Source organism: Anarrhichthys ocellatus, unplaced genomic scaffold (assembly GCF_004355925.1).
Source record: "Anarrhichthys ocellatus isolate YVR2014 unplaced genomic scaffold, GSC_Weel_1.0 scaffold32, whole genome shotgun sequence".
NCBI classification, from domain to species: Eukaryota; Metazoa; Chordata; class Actinopteri; order Perciformes; family Anarhichadidae; genus Anarrhichthys; species Anarrhichthys ocellatus.
The window spans coordinates 2,286,830-2,307,379 of NW_022280062.1; the positions used below are offsets into that span (position 1 = coordinate 2,286,830).

The 20,550-nt window shown below is 39.9% G+C and overlaps 2 protein-coding genes across 7 annotated transcripts; one reads left to right on the top strand and one right to left on the bottom strand.

The window, feature by feature from the left end:
* The first annotated feature begins 1,766 nt into the window (after positions 1 to 1,766).
* On the top strand, positions 1,767 to 8,956 carry tcea1 (transcription elongation factor A (SII), 1). Of its 2 annotated transcripts, none has more exons than XM_031865440.1 (10): positions 1,767 to 2,177; positions 3,119 to 3,181; positions 3,258 to 3,363; positions 3,966 to 4,065; positions 4,200 to 4,348; positions 4,483 to 4,539; positions 5,543 to 5,697; positions 5,891 to 6,037; positions 6,287 to 6,358; positions 7,279 to 8,956. In XM_031865440.1, the coding sequence occupies exons 1-10, from the start codon at positions 2,103 to 2,105 to the stop codon at positions 7,285 to 7,287; spliced, it is 933 nt and encodes a 310-aa protein (XP_031721300.1). In that variant the 5' UTR covers positions 1,767 to 2,102; the 3' UTR covers positions 7,288 to 8,956. The 2 variants fall into 2 exon arrangements, with proteins under 2 accessions (XP_031721300.1, XP_031721301.1); XM_031865441.1 differs by having other exon boundaries at positions 4,203 to 4,348.
* Positions 8,957 to 11,088: 2,132 nt separating this feature from the next.
* On the bottom strand, positions 11,089 to 20,481 carry rgs20 (regulator of G protein signaling 20). 5 transcript variants are annotated; one of them, XM_031865478.1, is made up of 6 exons: positions 15,627 to 16,008; positions 15,338 to 15,471; positions 13,840 to 14,006; positions 13,078 to 13,152; positions 12,742 to 12,976; positions 11,089 to 11,596 (listed from the first exon to the last, which is right to left on the bottom strand). In XM_031865478.1, exons 2-6 carry the CDS (start codon positions 15,401 to 15,403, stop codon positions 11,408 to 11,410), a joined length of 732 nt encoding a protein of 243 aa, XP_031721338.1. In that variant the 5' UTR covers positions 15,404 to 15,471; positions 15,627 to 16,008; the 3' UTR covers positions 11,089 to 11,407. The 5 variants fall into 5 exon arrangements, with proteins under 5 accessions (XP_031721338.1, XP_031721337.1, XP_031721335.1 ...); XM_031865477.1 differs by having other exon boundaries at positions 15,338 to 15,517; XM_031865475.1 differs by lacking the exons at positions 15,338 to 15,471; positions 15,627 to 16,008 and adding an exon at positions 20,252 to 20,481.
* Positions 20,482 to 20,550: the final 69 nt, after the last annotated feature.

Here is a 20,550-nt window from a genome sequence, read left to right on the forward strand (position 1 = left end):
GACGAAGGTGGTAAAGGTTCCTAAAGATATATGAACTCTCCACGTGAAATTGTATTAGTAAATCTTTACCACTCCAAACAGATACCACCGGCGGCTAGGACTCTTTCTCGTTTGCAAGCAGCCTACATAATCAGATTTGAGAAGTCTTGTCCTAATAGGGATTAGGTTAAATATGTTGCGCACTCGCTGACAGCATGAGGCAGAATAAGGTCTTAACAGAGCACTTCTACCCCACAGCAGGTCATGGAAATCCACCATCACATTTCAGAACACACAGTGAATCTGTTTTTGCACCTGTTGAATATCCTGGTGATTGTAATAAACAAGTAATGTGACCATAATTGTGTAAATACTGCAGCTTTGTATCCAAACTTGGAAGGCCAAAGCGGTATATCCAACGTCTGTACCTGTTGTTGACTTTTATTCAATGGCTAATGATTTAATTGCATCATGGGGTGAGAGCTGTGTCACTATACTGCAGTTACCAGACACTGTGCCAATTATAAACTGCCTCTTAAAGAGTAAAAGCTGCTAATACCTCCCACTAGCATGTGCACTGTCCTGGAAGATGGAGACTGTCTGGTCGGGGTTGACTGAAGGACAGGCCTGTTTAGGTAAAACAGAATCCAGAAGTTCCAACACATCATGTATTTAAAGTGGAGATATTCATAAAATGAAAGCTTCATAATACTTTCGTCAGTGTTTTACCAGCTCTTGTAAACTGATGAAACATGATGTGAATTTGGCACCATATTTTTATTTTACCTTTTTGTATACTGTATATTTTATTGACTATAATTAGCAGCACGTTGCATTTTTTAGTGAGTTCAATGATTCAAATAATTTGCAGTGATTGCCTAACATTTAATCACTAGGTGGCAATGTCACATGCTGATCTGTTTGGATTAGTAAGATCCAAAATAGCGACTCTCTCGGTGCCACATAACTGCAGTATAAGATCCAACCGTGTGCGATCATCGAGGCTTCGGTCACAGGTTTGATCTTCACAACAGCCGTGCCTTCATCTAAAGCCATAAGTCCCGTAAAAGGCCCTTAGCTCTTTCACTCACAGTTTATTACAATGAATAATACAGTTAATACTGTCAAATGCCCAAATGTCAAAAATATATACTTTAAGACCATGTACCTGCAACTGACTTATTCTTGTTAAATATTCTTTAAAAAAATCATTCAAACTCCAGGTAAAATAATCCGGTAATTAACAAGAAAAAAAGAGAAATATCAGAGGAATGTTTGAAGCATAGCCAACAATTATGTAAGGCATACTTCCTTATCCTTTTAATTGTTGTTGATTGTTAATTGTGATCCCTCAGATGTATCTTGTGAGCCCTTGTTTGTGACAAACCTGCTATGAATTATTATTTTCATTATCGATAAACACATCATGTAAACTGTCCAATAATTTAAAAAAAAGTGAAAATATTCCATCACAGTCCCAAACCCAAAGAAATTCCATTTAATACCATAAAGAAATAACATTTGAGGCATTTATGCCGAAAATAACTTGTAGCCATTTCATTTTCGGTCACTCGACTTATTGATTAATAAATATATCGTTTCAGCTCAGGACAGAACATTTAAACCTTCTCAGATGAACTATTTATAAAACATGAGACGACCCAAACATTTATTTGAGAACTTTGACAAACGTTTATAGCAACAAGAGTCCAAGCAGAGAAACAAGTGCCACTTTGGCGCCATCTATCGACGGATGGCGGTATTGCCAAAATGCAGGCCTTGTTTTGGTAGCCACAGGACAGCTGTTTGTACAGAACTAGAGGGAAATACTGAGGTATATCTGGGTATTCTTAGACAATGTGTCCCCTTTGGCATTGTCTGATAAATACGTGGTGGTGAATAGGCTACTTAATGCTCTGAATCGTGGGTTCCGAAACGATTATCTCCCCCTGAAGTCATCATGCATCGGCTACTCAGGTCTGCTCCACGGTGGAGGGTCAGTGTGAGGTCCCCGGTCCCTCAAGTAGACGCCGCCGCTCTCACTTCATTGGCGTGGTGTCTTTTGTCGCGGATTTCTTTTCCTATTTGCGCCCGTTTTATTGGGTATCTTTAGATCATTCAACATGGGCAAAAAGGAGGAAGAGGACATCATCAGAATAGCGAAGAAGATGGATAAAATGGCGCAGAAGAAAAACGGGGTGAGATGTCCCGAGAAGAATGGATGCTTCCCTCCAGCCTGCTGATGTTTATGTGTGGCTAACGTTGGCGCTAATGGGCTGTTTATGGGTTTAGCTGAAGGCTGTCCAGCTAATTAATCCTCTAACCAGTTCAGGACTGTACCAGTGTGTCATTTCACCAGTTAAATCCACGGTTACCCTAAACAATGAGCTCCACGGTGACTATACCTGCAGTTTGGCTAAATGGCTAACAGCTAGCTTTAAAGTCTGTTTATGTGAACGGCAGCTCTGTGTGTTGCTAGCAGCTAGCCACATAGCAGCTAGCCTTGTGCCCTGCAGCGCAATAACATGCTGGATGTTGTCATTTTAAGATAACCGAAATTAAGTAGTTAACGTCAGTTAGATATCGAGATATGATGTATAATTATACTCAATATTTCTGTTGTGTTTTGGGGACTTTGGAAAAGCTTGACGTTAACTTTTAGCCGCCAAGCTAATGTAATGTTACTAAGTTGCATGTACTGTAACGTTAATGGGGCCACAACTAATAAATACTTTCGTTATCGATTATTGCTCCGATTAAAATCGATCATTTGGTCACAGAACCCAAAGTGATATATTTAAATGTCTTCTTATGTCTAACCAAAAGTCCAAGAAAATGTTAAATTTGATATAATTTAAGTTCATTTGAGACCCTAGTAGAAGCTGATGTTATTAAATTGTGCTTGAAAATTCACCCTAACGATTAATCAGTTATCAAAACAGTCAATTGGCTACTCATCACCCCAAATACATTACTTTTATTTAAACCAAGAACAATAACTAGTTAACAACAATGTTGTCCAACTTGCATCTGAAGTATCGCTGTTACTAAATAGAACTCCGGTAGAATAATCTAGTATAACTTTACTGTGAGCTCAAGATTCATAAGAAACCAAATCTGACCACCCTCTCCCCTGCAGGCCGGGGCTTTGGACTTATTGAAGGAGCTGCGAAGTATCCCCATGACTCTGGAGCTGCTTCAGGTATCTTTGCTCATTCTTCTTGAGGCTCACCGTCAGTGCTCAAACCCTGAGACGTTGACACAGTGTCTTTCCACAGTCTACCAGAATCGGGATGTCCGTTAACGCCATCCGCAAGCAGAGCACAGACGACGAGGTCACATCCCTAGCCAAGGCCTTGATCAAATCATGGAAGAAGCTTTTGGGTAACTATTTGCTTTTCAATTCTACTTAAACACGTGCGAGTTGTGGTGTTACGTGTCATGTTTCTGGAGAGATCTTTTCATGTCCAAGCTGTTATGCTTGATCGTATCGGAGCCAATCGTACCAATATTTTTGGTCACTGATTGGCTTTATGAAGTCCAAGCCAATTTGGATCCTTTGCTTATTGTAACACATCGCGCTCTGGGTACACCAGCTGTCAAACGTGTCCTGTTGGAGTACCTTCAAATCCTTCGTATCTATTCTCAACCCACAGTGTTGTAAATGAGGTGTTCAGCAGCACATAGACATGGACAGCAGCCAGCACTTTCAGTGAAGACATCCACAATGGGTGGCATGCCTCAGCCATTTAAGTTTGAGTTATTGTGTAACATAGGAATAATATATCATGATATTGTTCGTATTTGATACCTTTATGAGATGTGTATGACCAAGATTTGTTTTTACTGTGTTTTCTTAATGTAGAGCTATTCAGCTGGCAAGCATACCGACGTATTGACACTCTTTATTTTAATGTAGGTCTTCGCTAGTGTCGCTCTCTTCTGTTGTTTTCTTACTTGCTTGATTTCTGCCACTTGTACTCCAGACGAGCCCGGCAGTGGAGACAAACCTTCAGATGAAAAGAGAAAAGAGCAAACGACGCCTGTTTCTCCCTCGCAGGGAAGCCCAGAAGCAAAAGAAGAAAGGTAACAAGAACATAATGTTGTTTTTTATGTACGTGTAGGAACATTTCTGAGGGTCGACACGTTTGTTTGTTTCTTGCCATTTGGCTGCAGATGCAATTTGTCTACTTTTTCATATATTTTTCTTGCTCCCAAAGCAGCTCGAGCAGTAACTCCAGCAGCAAGAGTGAGCCTGCTGACGTTTCAACCAACTCATTGATCAACACCTTTCCTCGTGCCCCCACCACCTCCGACTCTATCAGGGTCAAGTGCCGAGAGCTGCTAGCCCAAGCTCTACAAGCAGGAGGTAATCCTGTTCTTACAATAATGAGGACAACACATTTTCAACATAGGATGTCTGTTATTGTGGTTGGTTACTCTTGACTTTATTTAAAGGTACTGTCATTTCATGTCCATCCTCTGACTTTTCTTTTTTTTCAGATGATCATATTGCTATTGGTGCTGATTGTGATGAACTTGGAGCACAGATTGAGGAAGATATCCTTTATATTAAATGGAAAGCAGATGTTAAAGTTTTTAAATTCCTTCTATATTTATATTATAATAATTATAAAATTGTGCTGTGTCATTAAAAAGTGCACATCTACAGAATGAGGACCAGAGTTGAAGCGCTGACTAAAAGTCTGCTTTAGATAAGTACGTTTAAATATCTGGCCTTAGTGGGACTATTCCAGTCTTCCTGCTGTTCGTTTTCTGAAAGATTTTAAGATCAGATAATTGCTGTCAAGACAAGTCCAAATGAATGTTGAATGAAAAGACCCTCTGCTTAAAGCTGTACGTGGTATTGACATGATTCAAATTTCAATGCGTTTCTGTTCATCACGGTGAAATAGGTTTGAAGTATCTAGCTTGAAAAGTTTTTGAATATAAATGGTGCCAATGGCATCTAAGTGTACAAATGGTAGAAAGCATTATGCTGAAACAGTGTTACGATAAAGACGGGGTCCTTGGAAAACTGTTCCGCTTGTCAGCGGTTTCCTCTTTCCAAGGTAATGTCTCTGGACTTTAAATTGCTTGTTTTGTCTGACCACCAGTCTAAATCCCTAAAGTTAGTTAGGTTTTTATTGTCATATACACATATACGAAATTTGGCTTCTGCCTTTTACCCATCCCTAGCTTATTGGGAGCAGTGGGCTGCTGAGAAGCGCCCGGGGAGCAGTTAGGGGTTCAGTGTCTTGCTCAGGGACACTTCGGCACAGGACATGTAGCAGCCAAGGATCGAACCGGATCGAAAGTATTAAACAGAGAAAAATACACAATCCTCACAGGCTGCAAACAGAGAATGTGAGCATTTAAATTACCGAAATTCTGATGGATTCTAATTTAGTCAGTTAACTATTTCATCCATTAAATGTTTCAACACAAACGCACCTAAAAGTTCGGAGTTATTAATGTAGTTTAAGGCTCTACTTTTTATTATTTTTATTATGAAGCATAAAAACAAAAAATTGCCAAATTGTATTCCTTGACCTGCCATCACTTGTCTTTCAAGAGTTTAAGAACACAGACCCGAAATACAAGAATCGCATACGGAGCAGAATCTCGAATTTGAAGGATATGAAGAACCCTAATCTAAGGAGGACAGTGCTATGTGGGAGTGTAACCCCCGAGCGGATGGCTAAGATGAGCGCAGAGGTTCGTGAGCTGTTGGTGGCTTTATTTTAGAGATCCTGGAACTGGCACACACTCAGTAGCATAGTTATCCCAACACGGATTCTTCTTAAAGTTTTGCTTCCCTGTCGGTATAATATTATCCCGTGGTGCATATCAGTAAAATATATAAACAATGTACTTAAAGGCATCATAAATGACTCTTCTGTTTCTGTAGGAGATGGCCAGTGATGAGCTGAGAGAAATGAGAAAGAATTTGACCAAAGAGGCTGTGAGGGAACACCAGCTGTCCACCACTGGAGGAACTCAGACGGATCTATTCACCTGTGGAAAGTGCAAGGGGAAGTGCTGCACCTACACACAGGTATACCGATCGCCGATTGTGCTTCGTATTAGGACGTTATGGCTGATGGTAACATTAGTTTACGGGTGTGGTTGTAATCAATGTCACCATGGTGCTATTTACATGTTTTATATTGGTGTGACTGCATTGTCATCAAGTAACTTAAAGTTTGAGTTTTCCATGAATTCAGGTCAGTTTGGACAGCAGCCCTGCTTGTTCAGTTTGATATTGTAATGAATGGGTTGTGTGTGTTTTGTTTGTCATTTCCAGGTTCAAACGCGCAGCGCTGATGAGCCAATGACCACATTTGTCTTCTGCAATGATTGCGGTAATCGATGGAAGGTATGTTGTTTATTTAACGGGGGCTTCGTTGACTCAGTCGTGAAACCCGTCAGCTGACTGACTCGTTGTGTTTTATCGGTCGAGTTGTGTGTCCCCCCACACATTATACGAGCGTCAATATTGTTTAGTTGGCCAATTTGGTCCTTTTCTCTCCGTGCAGACTTCACCTGCACACCTTTATTATTAAAAAGTCCCACCTGTGCTCAACTCAATGCTATTTAGCCTTCAAACAGCCTGTTGATGCCTGAATGTTGTTGCAAATTGAAACAATGAATCGATTCATCAGTCGATTAAAGACAATGTATCTGCAACATAATTGATGATCAATTTACCTTTTTTTACGAATTTAATTAAGCATAATATTTGCTGCTTTTCTGTTTTATATGATATTTGTTAATTGATTATTTACGGGGTTTGGACTGTTAGTCAGTCCTATTTTTTAAAACATTTTATAGACTTAATTATTCATCAATTTAATTCAGAGAAGAATTCATAGATTAAACCACAATTTACATTAAACTCACAGACATTCTACATTTCTCATCTACTTGTTTTTGTTTAAATAAATAGATATGTTAAATGTTGATATTTACAGAAGTTGACATAATGCATCTATTAAGGGTTAATGCTGCGCTCTGTGTATACATTTACACCATAAATTTGACCACTGCAATTTCATTGCAAACACCAAGTGATGTTAGAGAGTAGGAAAATAAAATAAAGAAATTAAAAACCAACATAGGATTTCACCACAGTGGGTTTTAATTTAACAAAAAGAAAATACACGTCATATAAATGGGAGTGTTTGTTGACTTAGACTTTTTATTTCTCCCAGGTATTTATGTATGGCTTGATCATCAGTGTTTAATGGAAATATTACAGTATCTTGAGTGTTAATTTTATGTTTTTTTGTATTCTAGTTCTGCTGAATGTGCACTGCACTCCGACAAGTAGCAAAATTCCTGGACCAGGTGGTCTCTCTGCAACAGATTGGAGCTTTGTATTTTGTGGTACACAACACGCCATACAAAGATGCCACAGGTTACCGTTTGAATAAATATCCTGTTCATAGATTTGAGCTCATTGTCAGATCCCCGATGCCCTCCCCCCAAAATCTTTTACTATTGTTATTAGTTGTTTTTTGTCAAATGTCACATATATGCGGTCAATCTTGTCTCATTCTCTTTTATCTGCATTTTTTTATATGTAGTTTTAACACTTTTGACAATGTTGTTTTGCTTTTCCCTTACAACATTGCATTGTTTTATTTAATTCCCCAATAAAAATGTAATCCATTTGATTAAAAATAAGTGATTTTCATTAGGCTTCAGTCTCCTCTGGTTATGCGAGTCTTGAACATTATACTAATGCAATTACAGATCTGAAAGGAGTGTGTGTGCACGCGCGTGTGTGTGCACGCGCGTGTGTGTGTATGTGTGTGTGTGCATGTGTGTGTGTGTGTGTGTGTGTGTGTGTGTGTGTGTGTGTGTGTGTGTTATTGGTGGAATATTCATCACATCAAAGTGAATGCTGATGTGTGCATATTAATCTGTCTAGGGACAGGCTAATGTTATTGGCAGAACCATGGATGACACACAATTGTTCCCTTTCCTCTAGGTATATTTTTTTTAATGGCCAGGTGCAACCACTCCATGTTGACAAGCAGCTATGCTGCCTTACCCTCACACAAACTGAACCCAGATCAGTCGTACAAGATTAAGGCTGTTTAATCTTTTAACTTGAGGAACTAACTAATTTAAAACATTAAGATGTGTACAACATTTTTCTTTTTCTAATTCATGGTTATAAGCAATTTTCATAAGGACCCCAAACTGAACATTAGAGTTCAATGGTCACAACCCCAAAAAGTTGGGAACCACTACTGTAATGAACAGACACGTGTTTGCCTTCTTTCTTAGTATTTACGTTGATTGCTGATTGATTGAGCGATCCTTTACCGCTACATATCATTAGATAAGTGTCGTTTGGCTAACATGTCATGTAATAACTATATTATTACATACACATGAAGCTCAAGCGTGCAACATGCCGTATGTGTTTCACTGTAGTTCTTGTGTATCGTTTAATCGTGACACAAAGCTTCTTACTAAATTGCAACTATTTCAATGGATATTTAAATACATTAACCCATCTCAGCTCATGAACAATATGAATTATAGTGATTTTCTTTATCTAGATTTACCTGATCTGCTTGTTTGATGGAGAAAGCCCCAAATATTTTAGGGCAAACATCGTTTACTGAACAACACACACATGCACAATGATGGAGTAATTTTGCTAATGTTACCTGCAAATCAATATATGTATCTGCTGATATATTCAAATCCTTTAATACTTGCCACGAGATTACGTGATCCAAGGCTCTCAACAGTATTTGGATTTGTTGTGATAGTACTTGATGGTTGTGTCGTGTGGTTTTGTGATCAAATCATGCTAGAGTCGCTAAAATTATTGTGCTTTATTTTATCTTAATCAAAATGCCCACAAGTCATTATTTTCTTGGAGAGTAGCAGAAAAAAAAAAAACGAAACCAAATACTGTAAACATTCACATTATTTGTTTTTTTTTTCTTAAATGTATTCTTCAGTAAACTCGACGCAAAATAACACATTTCATATAGTAAACAGAAGAAGAAACATGTATAGGCATCACTCCAAACCATTGGCTTAGATTGTGTTTTGAGGTTGATCTGCTCGGTGTAACCATCAGCTCAAATTGCACATAGTAAGTTTAAGTTATTCTAAGACAAGTAGAAGTGCCACCGTGAAGAACATGGGATGGCGAGAAGTTCAGATCAAACGGCCCTATCCATTGATCTCTTTTGTCTTCAGCAAATAAAGACGTGTTGTCATCAACCTCCGCCATAGTGTTTGGTAGCTCTACCAAAATGGACCAGTGTAGTCACGACTAAGGAATCAAGACAAAACATGTGATAATTTGGCCAAAGAGAGGGACAATTACCAGTAACCTGGCCTAATGCTCCAGTAACAACTCTTACGGCATGAGTCTGAAAACAACTGTTGCCCATGAGAAAGATGTCATAAAATTGAATGTCAAGGCACTTCCCCATGTGAGGATCTTGTCTTTGAGTGACATGTTTGTGAGGCAACAAAGTAATTCAACTATTAAAGTACATTAACGTATTTGATACTTGGCAACTCCAATTTCAGTCAATGGAAACGCTCTCGTTAAATGTATCAACACAGTTTACATGGTAGCTTTGGTGTTGCTGCTGACCTGGCCGGACCCCAGCGTCAGTTTCAATCACAAGTCACTTCCATATTGCAGGTGAGGTTTTAAAGTCAAAATCCTGCACGGTGATACACAGATGACTCCACCAGCTGTCGAAAAAATGTAACCCTCACACACTTTAATTTACTCATCTGCAATTTATGAATTTCCTACATAGTTAATATGTATTTAGGTTCTAGTTATTGGTAAAATCAAGAAGGTTGATACACTTCCAGTTCATTAACTCCAAACAATAGTCTGATAAATGTGATTTTTTGTTTAACATTTCTCTCTCTGCAAACGAACCAGTTGACAGAAATGTAGAATTAAAGCAGATATTTGTGGGAAATACATTTACTTGCTTTTGTTGGATTGGAAAATCCATACCACTCTCAGATCTGTATGTTAAATTTGAAGCTACAGCTAGCAACCGGTTAGCTTAGCATAGCATAAAGACTGGAAAAGGGAGAAACAGCTAGCTAGGATATAACAAATGAGATATGTTCGAGCTTCAGAGTTGCTAAAAGGCAGATTTAGTTACCTTTGGACATAGAGGATAGCGGATTCCCCGTTTCCAGTCTTTGTGCTAAGCTAGGCTAAGCTAACCATCCTCTGGTTGTAGCTTTACATTTAGCAAACATATATGAAAGAAGTAAAAATGAATTGGGTTTAAATGTGGCAATTCCTTCAAGAAACCACCCAAACATTAGTACCAAGTTCCAGAAATTATTAGGAAATTACCAACCCATGGAATGAACCCACATTTCTACATTTTATGACAGTGACCTCACAGTATAGTTGATTCCACGATAGAACTTAAATATAATTTGAACTTGTTGGTTTTGTGTATTGGCAATAGATATCAATAAATAAAAAATACTTTATCTGGTAAATAGAATAACTTAGGTTCTTATGTCCCACTGGTAAAACTATATTAGAGGTGTGCATTGAGTAACACTTCAATAAAAAAATCTATCTTAAATAGGCAATCTTCTGTGGTTAAGACTGAGTATAGAAAGTAACAATACCCTTCCATAGTTGATTTGTGGTTCTCATGGAAACAAATTGCACACCGTGATTAGAGCCATTGTCACTTTCTGTAACTTCACAGATAACCACACTTTTTCAATCCCACACAGTTTTTACACGAACTGGAGTTGCCAAGTCGATGTCACAGGTACCAAAGTGTGAGGTTAGATAACAAAACAGGGTAAAACCAAGGTAAAATCATATAGTACCCCACAAAGCTGCCTGCAAGTAGAGCTAACACCTAGCCTTTGACTTGAGCTTTGATTTTCATACGCAGTGAATAGAACCAGGCGTTTCTACATAAAATACCCACAATTCCATTTTTACTATTTACAAACTCATAAATATATATATATATATTTATATATATATATACGTATATATATAGTCTACAGTCGGAATTATTTCCCCCCCAAACAATCATACAAAAAACAACAGACCATAAAAAACTCTGAACACAAATAAAATAGATTATTTCTATCAAAAGAAAGAAAAATAAAACAGAAACAAAATGTATTCATATTCCTTTGGAGTGTTTTGCTATGTTGATCTGTAGCAGTACTTGTGATGTCGAGCCCTCGGGAGTTTTGAGACCTGAGTGTCTTCGGTCAGGTGCAGATCACAATAGCGCTGAAATCCCTGGGAGGGGCCAGGCCCGAGGCCAGGTTCATGTAATCCTACACTGAACATACAAAGAAAATTTTAAAAAAGGGAATAAGGATTGGGGGGGGGATAAAGACAGTTAAAATATCACAGGTCATCACCACCCTAAGATTCGGGGGACTGCTCTGACAGAGTGTTGAGCAGGTTTTTGTAGGCTTGGGAGTTCATGTAGCGGGGATATGAGTCTCTTTGCATCAGTGTGTAGATCTGCAGCTGGGCATCTTCGAACGTCTGCAAGTTGGGTTCCTGCATGTTCCTGTTGATTGACTCACGCACACGGGAGTCAAGGCTCACCTGGGAGTCAAGAACGGGTTGGAATTAGGAAGAGCAGCATGTGCACATTCTCAATGAAAAACTGTCAATGAAGGACATTTGACCTTTTGAGAAATAAGCTTATTTGCTTTCTTAATGAGAGTTAGATGACAAAATTGATACCACTCTCATGTCTGAAGTAATTATGAGTCAGTCGGTTAGCTTAGCTTAGCACAGAGAGAGGAAATGGAGGAAACAGCTTGTGGATTTTGTTACTTTTGGACAGAGCCAGGCTAGCTTTTCCCCTCTGTTTCCAGTCATTTTGCTAAGCTAAGCTAACCAACTGTATATTTACACAGACATGATGGTCTCAATAGAGACGGAGCGCAACGCCTCATACTGTGAAAACGACGCCCACCGGATGGGAAAACAATCACGACCACAATATGCAACATGCTAACAAATTGCTTGTAGCTAGCTAAAAACATCAGGCTTAAAGGATTTTTTTTAGCACCCTATATCTACCAAGGGTGCAGTTCATAACTAAAATGATGATGGGATAGGACAAGTTAGCTGTTAGCTAATGTTAGCAAGTTACTGTTTATTAGCTCAGGCACGTGCAAACATAATACTGCATAGCTTTCTGATGTAACATTATAAACATTCTACTTTAACTCAGTTTGAATGCTGTCAAAGTGATTTAGCGTAACTTACAGAAATATATTAAGCCTTAAACTGACATTTGGACAAAATGCTTGCTGCACGTAAGCCTACTGGGTTTAAGGATCCCCTCAGTTTTACTATTCTGCCGATGCCTCACGTCTTATTGCCTGTATCCTCAGTTTTTCTTTGCGGCAGCTTATAAAAACGTAGTTCTGGGCTCTTTACCCTGTTGGTAGTGCACCACACAGCCGCTTTGAGGCATTTTTCTGTTGTTTGCAAGCAGATGAAAGTCACAAGGAGTCACCCTCACACAATACAAAGCCACTGGTTTTCCCCTTCGGTGTGGGCAGGACTTAATTGCACTCTATCTCTATCTTCAAAATGTTCCCAAAATGTCAAACTACTCCTTTAAAGGCAGGGAGAATGAGGACATTGACGAATGATGAACATTTGTCACATATCACGAAGTTTCACCCTTGAAATCAACACATTTCTAATAACAGTGAAACCAAGAGCTGTCAGACCTCTTTGGGCGAGAGAATGGAAATGTAGTCCTCATAGATGACACGAGCCCTCTCCTCTACTGGAGTCTTATTGGCGTCTTTGATGAACTCCTCACAGGCTAACCAGAAGAGCATGTTCTCCTCGCTGAACTCGGTGCGAAGAAATTGCCGGAAGGAGTTCCTCCCCGCTGGGCAACACATTAGCTTGTCAAACGACTGCCCCCACGAGCACACCTCCTCCAGCGTGGGCTTCGGGCTGCAGAGAGCGTGGACAACATGGGGGTGAGTGATTTCAACATTTACTTCCACAAATATGCTTAGTAGATTTGGCATTTTTGTGCAGGGAAATCAGCTGACCAGTCTTCACAGTCTGCGGTCCCTTCCTTGACGTCATGAGAAGCCTTTCGGTTCCTTTCATCCCGGTCTTCATTCCTGTTAGTGAGATAGACAGATTATGACCTGCACCGAAGAAATTATTCATGTGATACATATTATTTCATCTTAGTGTACAACTAATTTGATAATCGATAAATGGTCTCAGTCATTTTTTAATCATGTATACCAAAACGCTGCTGGTTTCAGATTCTCAAATCTAAATATTTGCTTGCTGTCTTTGATATTCAATTTAATATCTTCGTGTTTTAGACTGTTGAGGACATAACCTTGGGTCTGGGAAATTGCAATAGACAATTTTTCACAATTAGTCGATTAATCGAGAAAATGATCTGCAGATTATTCAACAATGAATATGCTCAGCAGATAAATATTCAGATGATATATACAGCAAATACTAATTATATGTTTGCACATATTTGTTTAGCATATTATATTTGTTTAGCTGTGTGTCTGTATCTGCGATGTCTTGTGTCGGATTTGGTTTGATTTCATCCGCACTAAGTTTACTGAACTGCAGATATTTCAGGAGCTCCCATTTCCCACATTGTCAGCCGATAACTAACTGCTGTTTACATAAGGCTGCTGCAGGGTAAGTGTCTACAGATCACACGCAACAAGTATCAAGAACATAAGACACAGTAGCTCAGGCTGTGCTGTCCTGTGCACAGTAACGTCGGCCATGCTGCGCCACAACAAGCAAGTTCTCGGGTGGGGAAGACCTACCAAGAGCAGCTACAGCAGCAGCACCAGCAGAAGCAACATGCATTTGAGCCCCGTGGGTTGGCCTGGCCCGGCTGGTCCTGCTGGGCCGGTGCAGTTCCCCCCGCTGCCGACTCCTGCTGCACCGACATCTGCCTCTTTCGCATCTCCATCCGCTCTGATCCCATGGGCTACAAACAGGGGAGAGGCGCTGAGTTTAATGTTTTAGATGTCAGGATTTGTATTTAACTGAGATTTTTATCTTGTGGTAAGAACATCTCTTGACCTGCAATGGATTTGTATCATACAATTCAGTGCCAGTGCAATACAGATGGCAAGGCCAACATTGTAATGAGACCAATGACCAGTGTGACATCCTGACAGTGTCAGTCCATTTTACCAGCACTTTGATCACTTTTACCAGGTAAATTTGATTTATTTAATTTACCACTCACCAGTTGTCACCTATGTATGTGTTACTGTATGTGTGCTGCTGATGCTCTCTGGCAGGAGCATGTGCTGGCATGCCCAGAGGTCACACTGTTTGGAATGCTTTTTGCTCCATTCAGGGGGAAAGTATGGAAGAAGTATTGGCACCCACCAAGCACATTTCAGCCCCTGTCGTCTCAAAAGGACTGTATGTGCCCTTATACACGCCAACTGCACGTGTAAAAGGGATGGATTGTTAAACAGGGGCTCAATGCTCATAATCGCAAATTTGAAACATCCCATTTGTGAATGCCTGAGTGTAAAAGCAGTGCATTAAAGGATTTGCAATGCTCACTGGGCTCAAGCGGAGCAATGAATTAAACACACGTGAAAATAATGTAAATATTTGTCTTAGATTCATACTTGTCAGGTGTCACTTTGCCATGCACCCAAAGGCTATCATGTTCATGGGAAATTACTGTGGTAAAATGTAAAATTGTGTATAGCTGTGACTTGAGTGTATTCAACAGAATCTCTTTTAAGGTTTGTATAGGCCTACAGATACAGACAGGCTATTCTCACAGAATGAGTTCTTGTCTGGTTTTAACAAATGTGTCATCACCAGGTCAGAAGCTGCCAAATCCTGTCAGATCATTTATGTAACAAAGCTGTCGCTTCTAACACACACGGCAGCATCCAGCTACTACCTGACACAAGAAACGATGCTTCAAAAAAAAAAAAAAAAATGTCAGGAGATTTGGTACATGGGAAGGGGGCGGCGAAGGCGCAGCTTGCAAATCTATAACCGCAGCATCGCTCTATCACAGCCTTTCAGTGCATACAATGCCATTTGGCCATTTCTAAAATGGATCCGCGCGCGGTTTCACTAAGATTCAGAGCAGGCTTCAGCTGCATATTTGGTGCGTCTTGCCAAATGGCATATTTTACGCGTCGGGTGTCGGGTACTTCAAAGCTGACACAATCGCAATACACGCTATGGCTTGACGATGAAATGGGGGGGGGGGTGGTCGTATCCATTCAGAGGATAAATCATGATAACACCAAATAAACCGCTGTTCTCATTCAATCTTACCGTAGCAGAAATGTGAACGACACTGGGATGTAATGGCTCCTGAGCGATTTTATCAGCAGAAACCATTGCATTAGCAACTCGCACAGCACATCAATGGAAAGTGCCACCACGAAGAACCGTAGAGCTTCTTCGCCCTGGACGACCACCAAAAAGACACTGCCTAGATCTGTTATAAGCCCACTGTACAGCAAGACAGTAACATGCCATTTAAAATACTGGGAAACGGCCTCAAATACTCCACTTGCGAAATGTCCGTGCAATGATACATCGGTTTGCCACCAGTACTTACAATTTCACCATGTATGCACAGCGAGAAGAGGTAATTCTTTGCCTTGATTACATCCGATGGCACATAAGGCTTTTTTTCCCTACCGGCTGCTCCAAGTCAGTACGCATGCGTCTCCTCTCCAGCTCGTAGTAGCCCAGTGGAGAGCGTAAACCCCGACAGTATGGCACAGGTTTTTACAGTACAGGTCCTTTACCCTGCCTGGTACGCGATAGATTCTAGGAACGGGCTAGTCAAGCAATGGAGGCTGCATGATGTCAGTTTATAATAAATAGAAAGGACTGAAATAAAAGCCTACAAACTAACTCACTAGGCAGCATAAACTTCCCTTGTGCTCTTGTTACATTAAAGCCATTTACAAAATCCAAAATATCCAGAAATATAGCGCGCCCCCCCCCGCGCCAGTGAGTCTTTGCCTGAAGTCGCTGTCTATGGTGCTGAAACAGCCAGAAGCTGATAGACTGCAGCATTTCTTTTAACTAAACCTCCCTGAAGGATAGTATGACTTTGACAGCCAGCGTTACATCATTTGGGAAGTTTAGGCTTACATTTCTACTGTGAGTTAAGTGTTTACACATTCCTGGCTGATCCACGCATCGAGTGCACCAAACTGTTTTGTCTTGTTTTTATTTTGTAAACACTGCGTGACTTTTAATCCTCTTGTCACATATACTCTCATACTGCATAATCACACCCACACTCATACACACAAACTCTCAGTCAATGCATACACAGTCATGCACAATACACACAAACACACACACACACACACACACACACACACACACACACACACACATAGATACATACTGTATATGCATTCACACAGTCTTCTTTTTTATCTGTTTTGTAGTTTTTTATCCTGAATCTGTAGCAGCATATATTTGTTTTAACCTGAATTAAATAGACTACGCAGGAACAGCAGCTGCAGTTTAGTTCAAAGTGAACAGACATTACATGTGTTGCATTGCTTCTCTCTCTGCAACAATGTTTATCTGTACTGTCCCTGTTAAATGCACAGGTTGCCATTACTCCCATGGCAAGGTGTAAGTTGCATTTAAGCAGTCAGTAATTTAGTCTAACCCATTTACAGATGACTACCAGGCTCCTCCGTCCCTTGTAATCTACAGTACAGGTCTGATGTAGAAGACAACACTGCCATCTGAAGGTAGCTCGAACTGCAGCACTGACATGATGTTCTGCATGTGCACTGACTGACTCATAGATTCTCGATGGTCGTATGAATTAGTGAAAGGCACGGCTTCGTTTGCAAGATATGATCTCTTTGATAAGATCCCTAATATTTGACATGCTTGTATGAGTATTAAACTGCGACAGTTCAATATCTATTCGATGCCGACTCAAGCTGGAGATAGTGGGATGTAGATTTTCACACATATCTTTCAATGCAATATGCCTTTATTAATGTATAGGTGCACATCATGTTTTGCTTTGTACAGACACCAGATGGCACTCTGCCTATTCTGCAAATGTGTAATATAACATACTGTATTTTATCTAATTATCTATTTAATTTACACCAATACATTTTTGCTGTCTGGGTCACATTTTTAGTGAAGATTCTCTTTGCCATGGAAATGAATGTCATCCGCCCCACATATTGTAATGTGAAGTGCTGCAAGATATGAGCGCCTGTAATACAAAACTGAGAGAACTGATCCCACAGTATCCGCACAGACCTGGTGCTGGTCCATGATACTGCCTATTGAACCACTTAAGGATTAGGCATTCATCTGTTTGGTTATCTTGTCCAAAATAAAAAGGGAAAGAAGGGATTTCTTTCCTGTACAGATGAATTACTGTACTGAACTGGGGCATGCCCTTAGCATCCACACATGGTTGTTACCCTCCAGAGATATGAACAAATGGCTTTCTCCACAACACTTAATTTAACACCTTCCCATGTGCTCATGTTATGCAACACAGACCCGCAAATAGCCATGAGAGATTGATATACACACACATGCGCGCGAGCAACGAAAGATGCTTTACGCTGTTGTGATTTGGACGAACACGCAGACTTTTCCCTCTGAGAGCACAATGCCAAGTGGAGGAGGGAGTCTGAATGCACAAGGTCACACGGAGGAGTAGGACGCCAAAGCTGGGGAATAAAGTCTTTTCACTGTGTGATTAAGATGATTCAAAGCATTGCGAAGCTTTGAGGAAAGTAGAATTAACTGTAAACTCGATCACTGGAGCTCAACATGCAGATATGCACCGGAGATGAAGTGTTGTTACCACCTCGAGGGATAATGCGCGGCATCGGTGAGCATTTTGAAGGTGAAGATATGTCACGTAATCCCAGCGACAACGATGGCAACAACTCTTCATTTGATTTCTATTTCTTGTTAACATTATTCATCTAATGAATTTCCCCCAGGTGTGTTCATCAAGTTGTTTTTTCCACTGTTAATGTCAGGCTCAATTTAATAAAACGCAATCGGTGTCTTAATCCTTGTAACCAAGTTACACAGTCATCTGTTCTTTTGTTTTTTACTTTAACATCACATTATCAACCTTACTCTAGGCGGTCCTTCTCCATACAAACTGATTGTCCACATTACCACCATCAGTTAGGGGTAAACACGATTCTATTGGGCTCATTTAAAGACATTTTAGAGCCTTGCAGGAGAAAACATTGTTGTAGCTTTGCACACAGAGTACATTGTTGTGATTCTATCTGGCCTTCTTCTTGAAAGTCATCATTATGAATGCTGCAGTAATTGATTGTTATTGAACTGCTATTTGAGAAAAAGAAAAATACGTTAAACACAGATGACACCACCAATCGACAAATACTTAGTGGATGTACAATAGTGCAAATAGCTGAGTTTAAAATGCTATCACTGACCTTATATCAAGTCACTGTGCACACTGACAATACGGCGCTCTGCTTATTTGAAATATGCAGGAGCTCTTGAGATAATCGACAGTCACCAAGTGGAGAGAAACCTCTCTTTGCTCAACTGACAAATACTCTGAATGTTAAGAGACATGATCTTTATCAGGACATGCAGTTGTAAGTTCTGTCATTGTAATTGACTCTATAAAGACGAATGAACCGCATCATAAAGGTCATGAAATTACAGTTGGAGCATAATAGATAGATAGATAGATATCTATCAAATTTAATGGGAGTCATTAATTGCACAGTTGACTTTCATTACTGCCATTAAATGGTCTCTAAATACAACCTCTTACAAAGATAAAGTATGGATAAATGTATATCTGTGGTATACAATATATGGAAATAGGTATAGGCCTAATAGTGCAAGTAAGTACATTTGTGAACTGACTGCATGGCCAATCACATCCCTCTTCAAATGAAAACTTGATGTGCATGATTATCAATAGGAAAGACGAGCGCTTTTTGTGACATATTGTAGATTCTGTATGTGTGGTAATCAATGAAATACATGATTTAGTGTTACCTAAGTTGTTATAAGATAAAGATCCTGGTAGCCCAAGCAGACATTTTGACTTGTCATCGCAGGAAAAAGTGTAAACACGGTGGCTCTTAATCCGCGACATTAAGAATGTTGTGGTTCTAGAGAGAGCCGTGCGGATTTAGAATGCTAAATCTGTGTCTTTTCATTCACTTTCGGTTGAGTTCCATATTCTTTTATAGCTGTTGTATTTCGGTCATGGTGCTAAATATTGTGACTGTAATTCAACAAGCTCCAGTTTTGCTCTCAGACACCTGGCCAGGAAAAAAAGTTTGTGTAATGCTTATGTGATGATCTGAACTGACTCCTCTGTCCTCCCACTCTGTTGTGGGAGCAGTTTCTGCGGTTGCTCCTTTGCAATCCTCCCCTCTGTGAATATAAACATAGTCATCTTCACCACAGAAAGCTATCGCAAATCCTTATTTATCCATTTACCAAGAGTGATTCTGCTGCCAAGCAAAATCAAATTGTAAGACTATTGTTAGAGATGACTCAATGTATTCTCAACTCACTAATGAATTGGGATGTTAATTCAGGCTGTCATGTAGTGTGTCTGTGTGACTGTCTGTGTGACTGACTGCACAACTTAATTTAGATTTCCAATGACTGGTACCACACTATTTCAAGACACACTATCTTCTTTTAATCTTCTTAGGCCTCCTTCAGACAGGAGCTGCTATCCTAAATAGAAGTTTGGCAAGAAGCAAAATAAGCTGCTGATGCTCAGAAAACAGTAATTTAGTTACAATAACAACAACAAACAAAAACACAACAGTGTTAAAGATGTATCATTTACTGCAGGTGATTAACAATAACAAACATATAATATAATTTGATAGATATCAGGACATTCATTGCTACTCTGAACCTCACAAGTTTATTAGGCTATTATTTATTGTTTGGAGAGAATACTTCAGCGACAGACTTATGTTATTTTGGTATTTGTGGCTGCTTGTTACTGCAACAACTATCAAGAAACATACTGATTTGTGACTCAAAACTGAAATATGCATTCAAAGAGCAACAGTAATGTACAGCTAGTTTTACATGACTGGTTGGTGACTCTTCACTGTATTGACTCTAAAATAAAAATAATAATAATAATCAAAAACAAAAACAGTCATGCTTATTATGGGGCCAAAAACTAAAACATGCCCTTACCTCAAGGCACACCATCTCCTGTTCGTCCGGGGCCGGGTCATTGTAGTTCACTGGGTATCCCACACCATACCGGCAGGCCCGGACCAGTCCCCGGATCCGCTGCCACATCAGGGCCTTGGTGTGTCTGATCCCCCGCAGAGCAGACGTGGGCCTGATCTCCCACTGCCTCACCGCTCTAGCACATGTCATGCTCCAACCATGAGGCCTCACTCGCCACATGAGGCTCGAGTCTCTTAGGCATCGTAACAAATCCACGCTTCTTGCTCCTTTCCTCTATGTTTTTTCGGCATCTGCTCTGA

Excerpts from the sequence above, each read along its gene's own strand:
- tcea1 (XM_031865440.1), top strand. The coding sequence starts at position 2,103 with ATGGGCAAAAAGGAGGAAGAGGACATCATCAGAATAGCGAAGAAGATG. Across the intron at positions 4,066-4,199 it reads CCAGAAGCAAAAGAAGAAAG|CAGCTCGAGCAGTAACTCCA; the intron begins GTAACAAGAACA and ends TTGCTCCCAAAG. Across the intron at positions 6,038-6,286 it reads AGTGCTGCACCTACACACAG|GTTCAAACGCGCAGCGCTGA; the intron begins GTATACCGATCG and ends TGTCATTTCCAG.
- rgs20 (XM_031865475.1), bottom strand. The coding sequence starts at position 20,470 with ATGTGGCGAGTGAGGCCTCATGGTTGGAGCATGACATGTGCTAGAGCG. Across the intron at positions 14,007-20,251 it reads AGGAGATGGTGTGCCTTGAG|CCCATGGGATCAGAGCGGAT; the intron begins GTAAGGGCATGT and ends CCCTGTTTGTAG. Across the intron at positions 13,153-13,839 it reads TGCTGCTGTAGCTGCTCTTG|GAATGAAGACCGGGATGAAA; the intron begins GTAGGTCTTCCC and ends TCTCACTAACAG.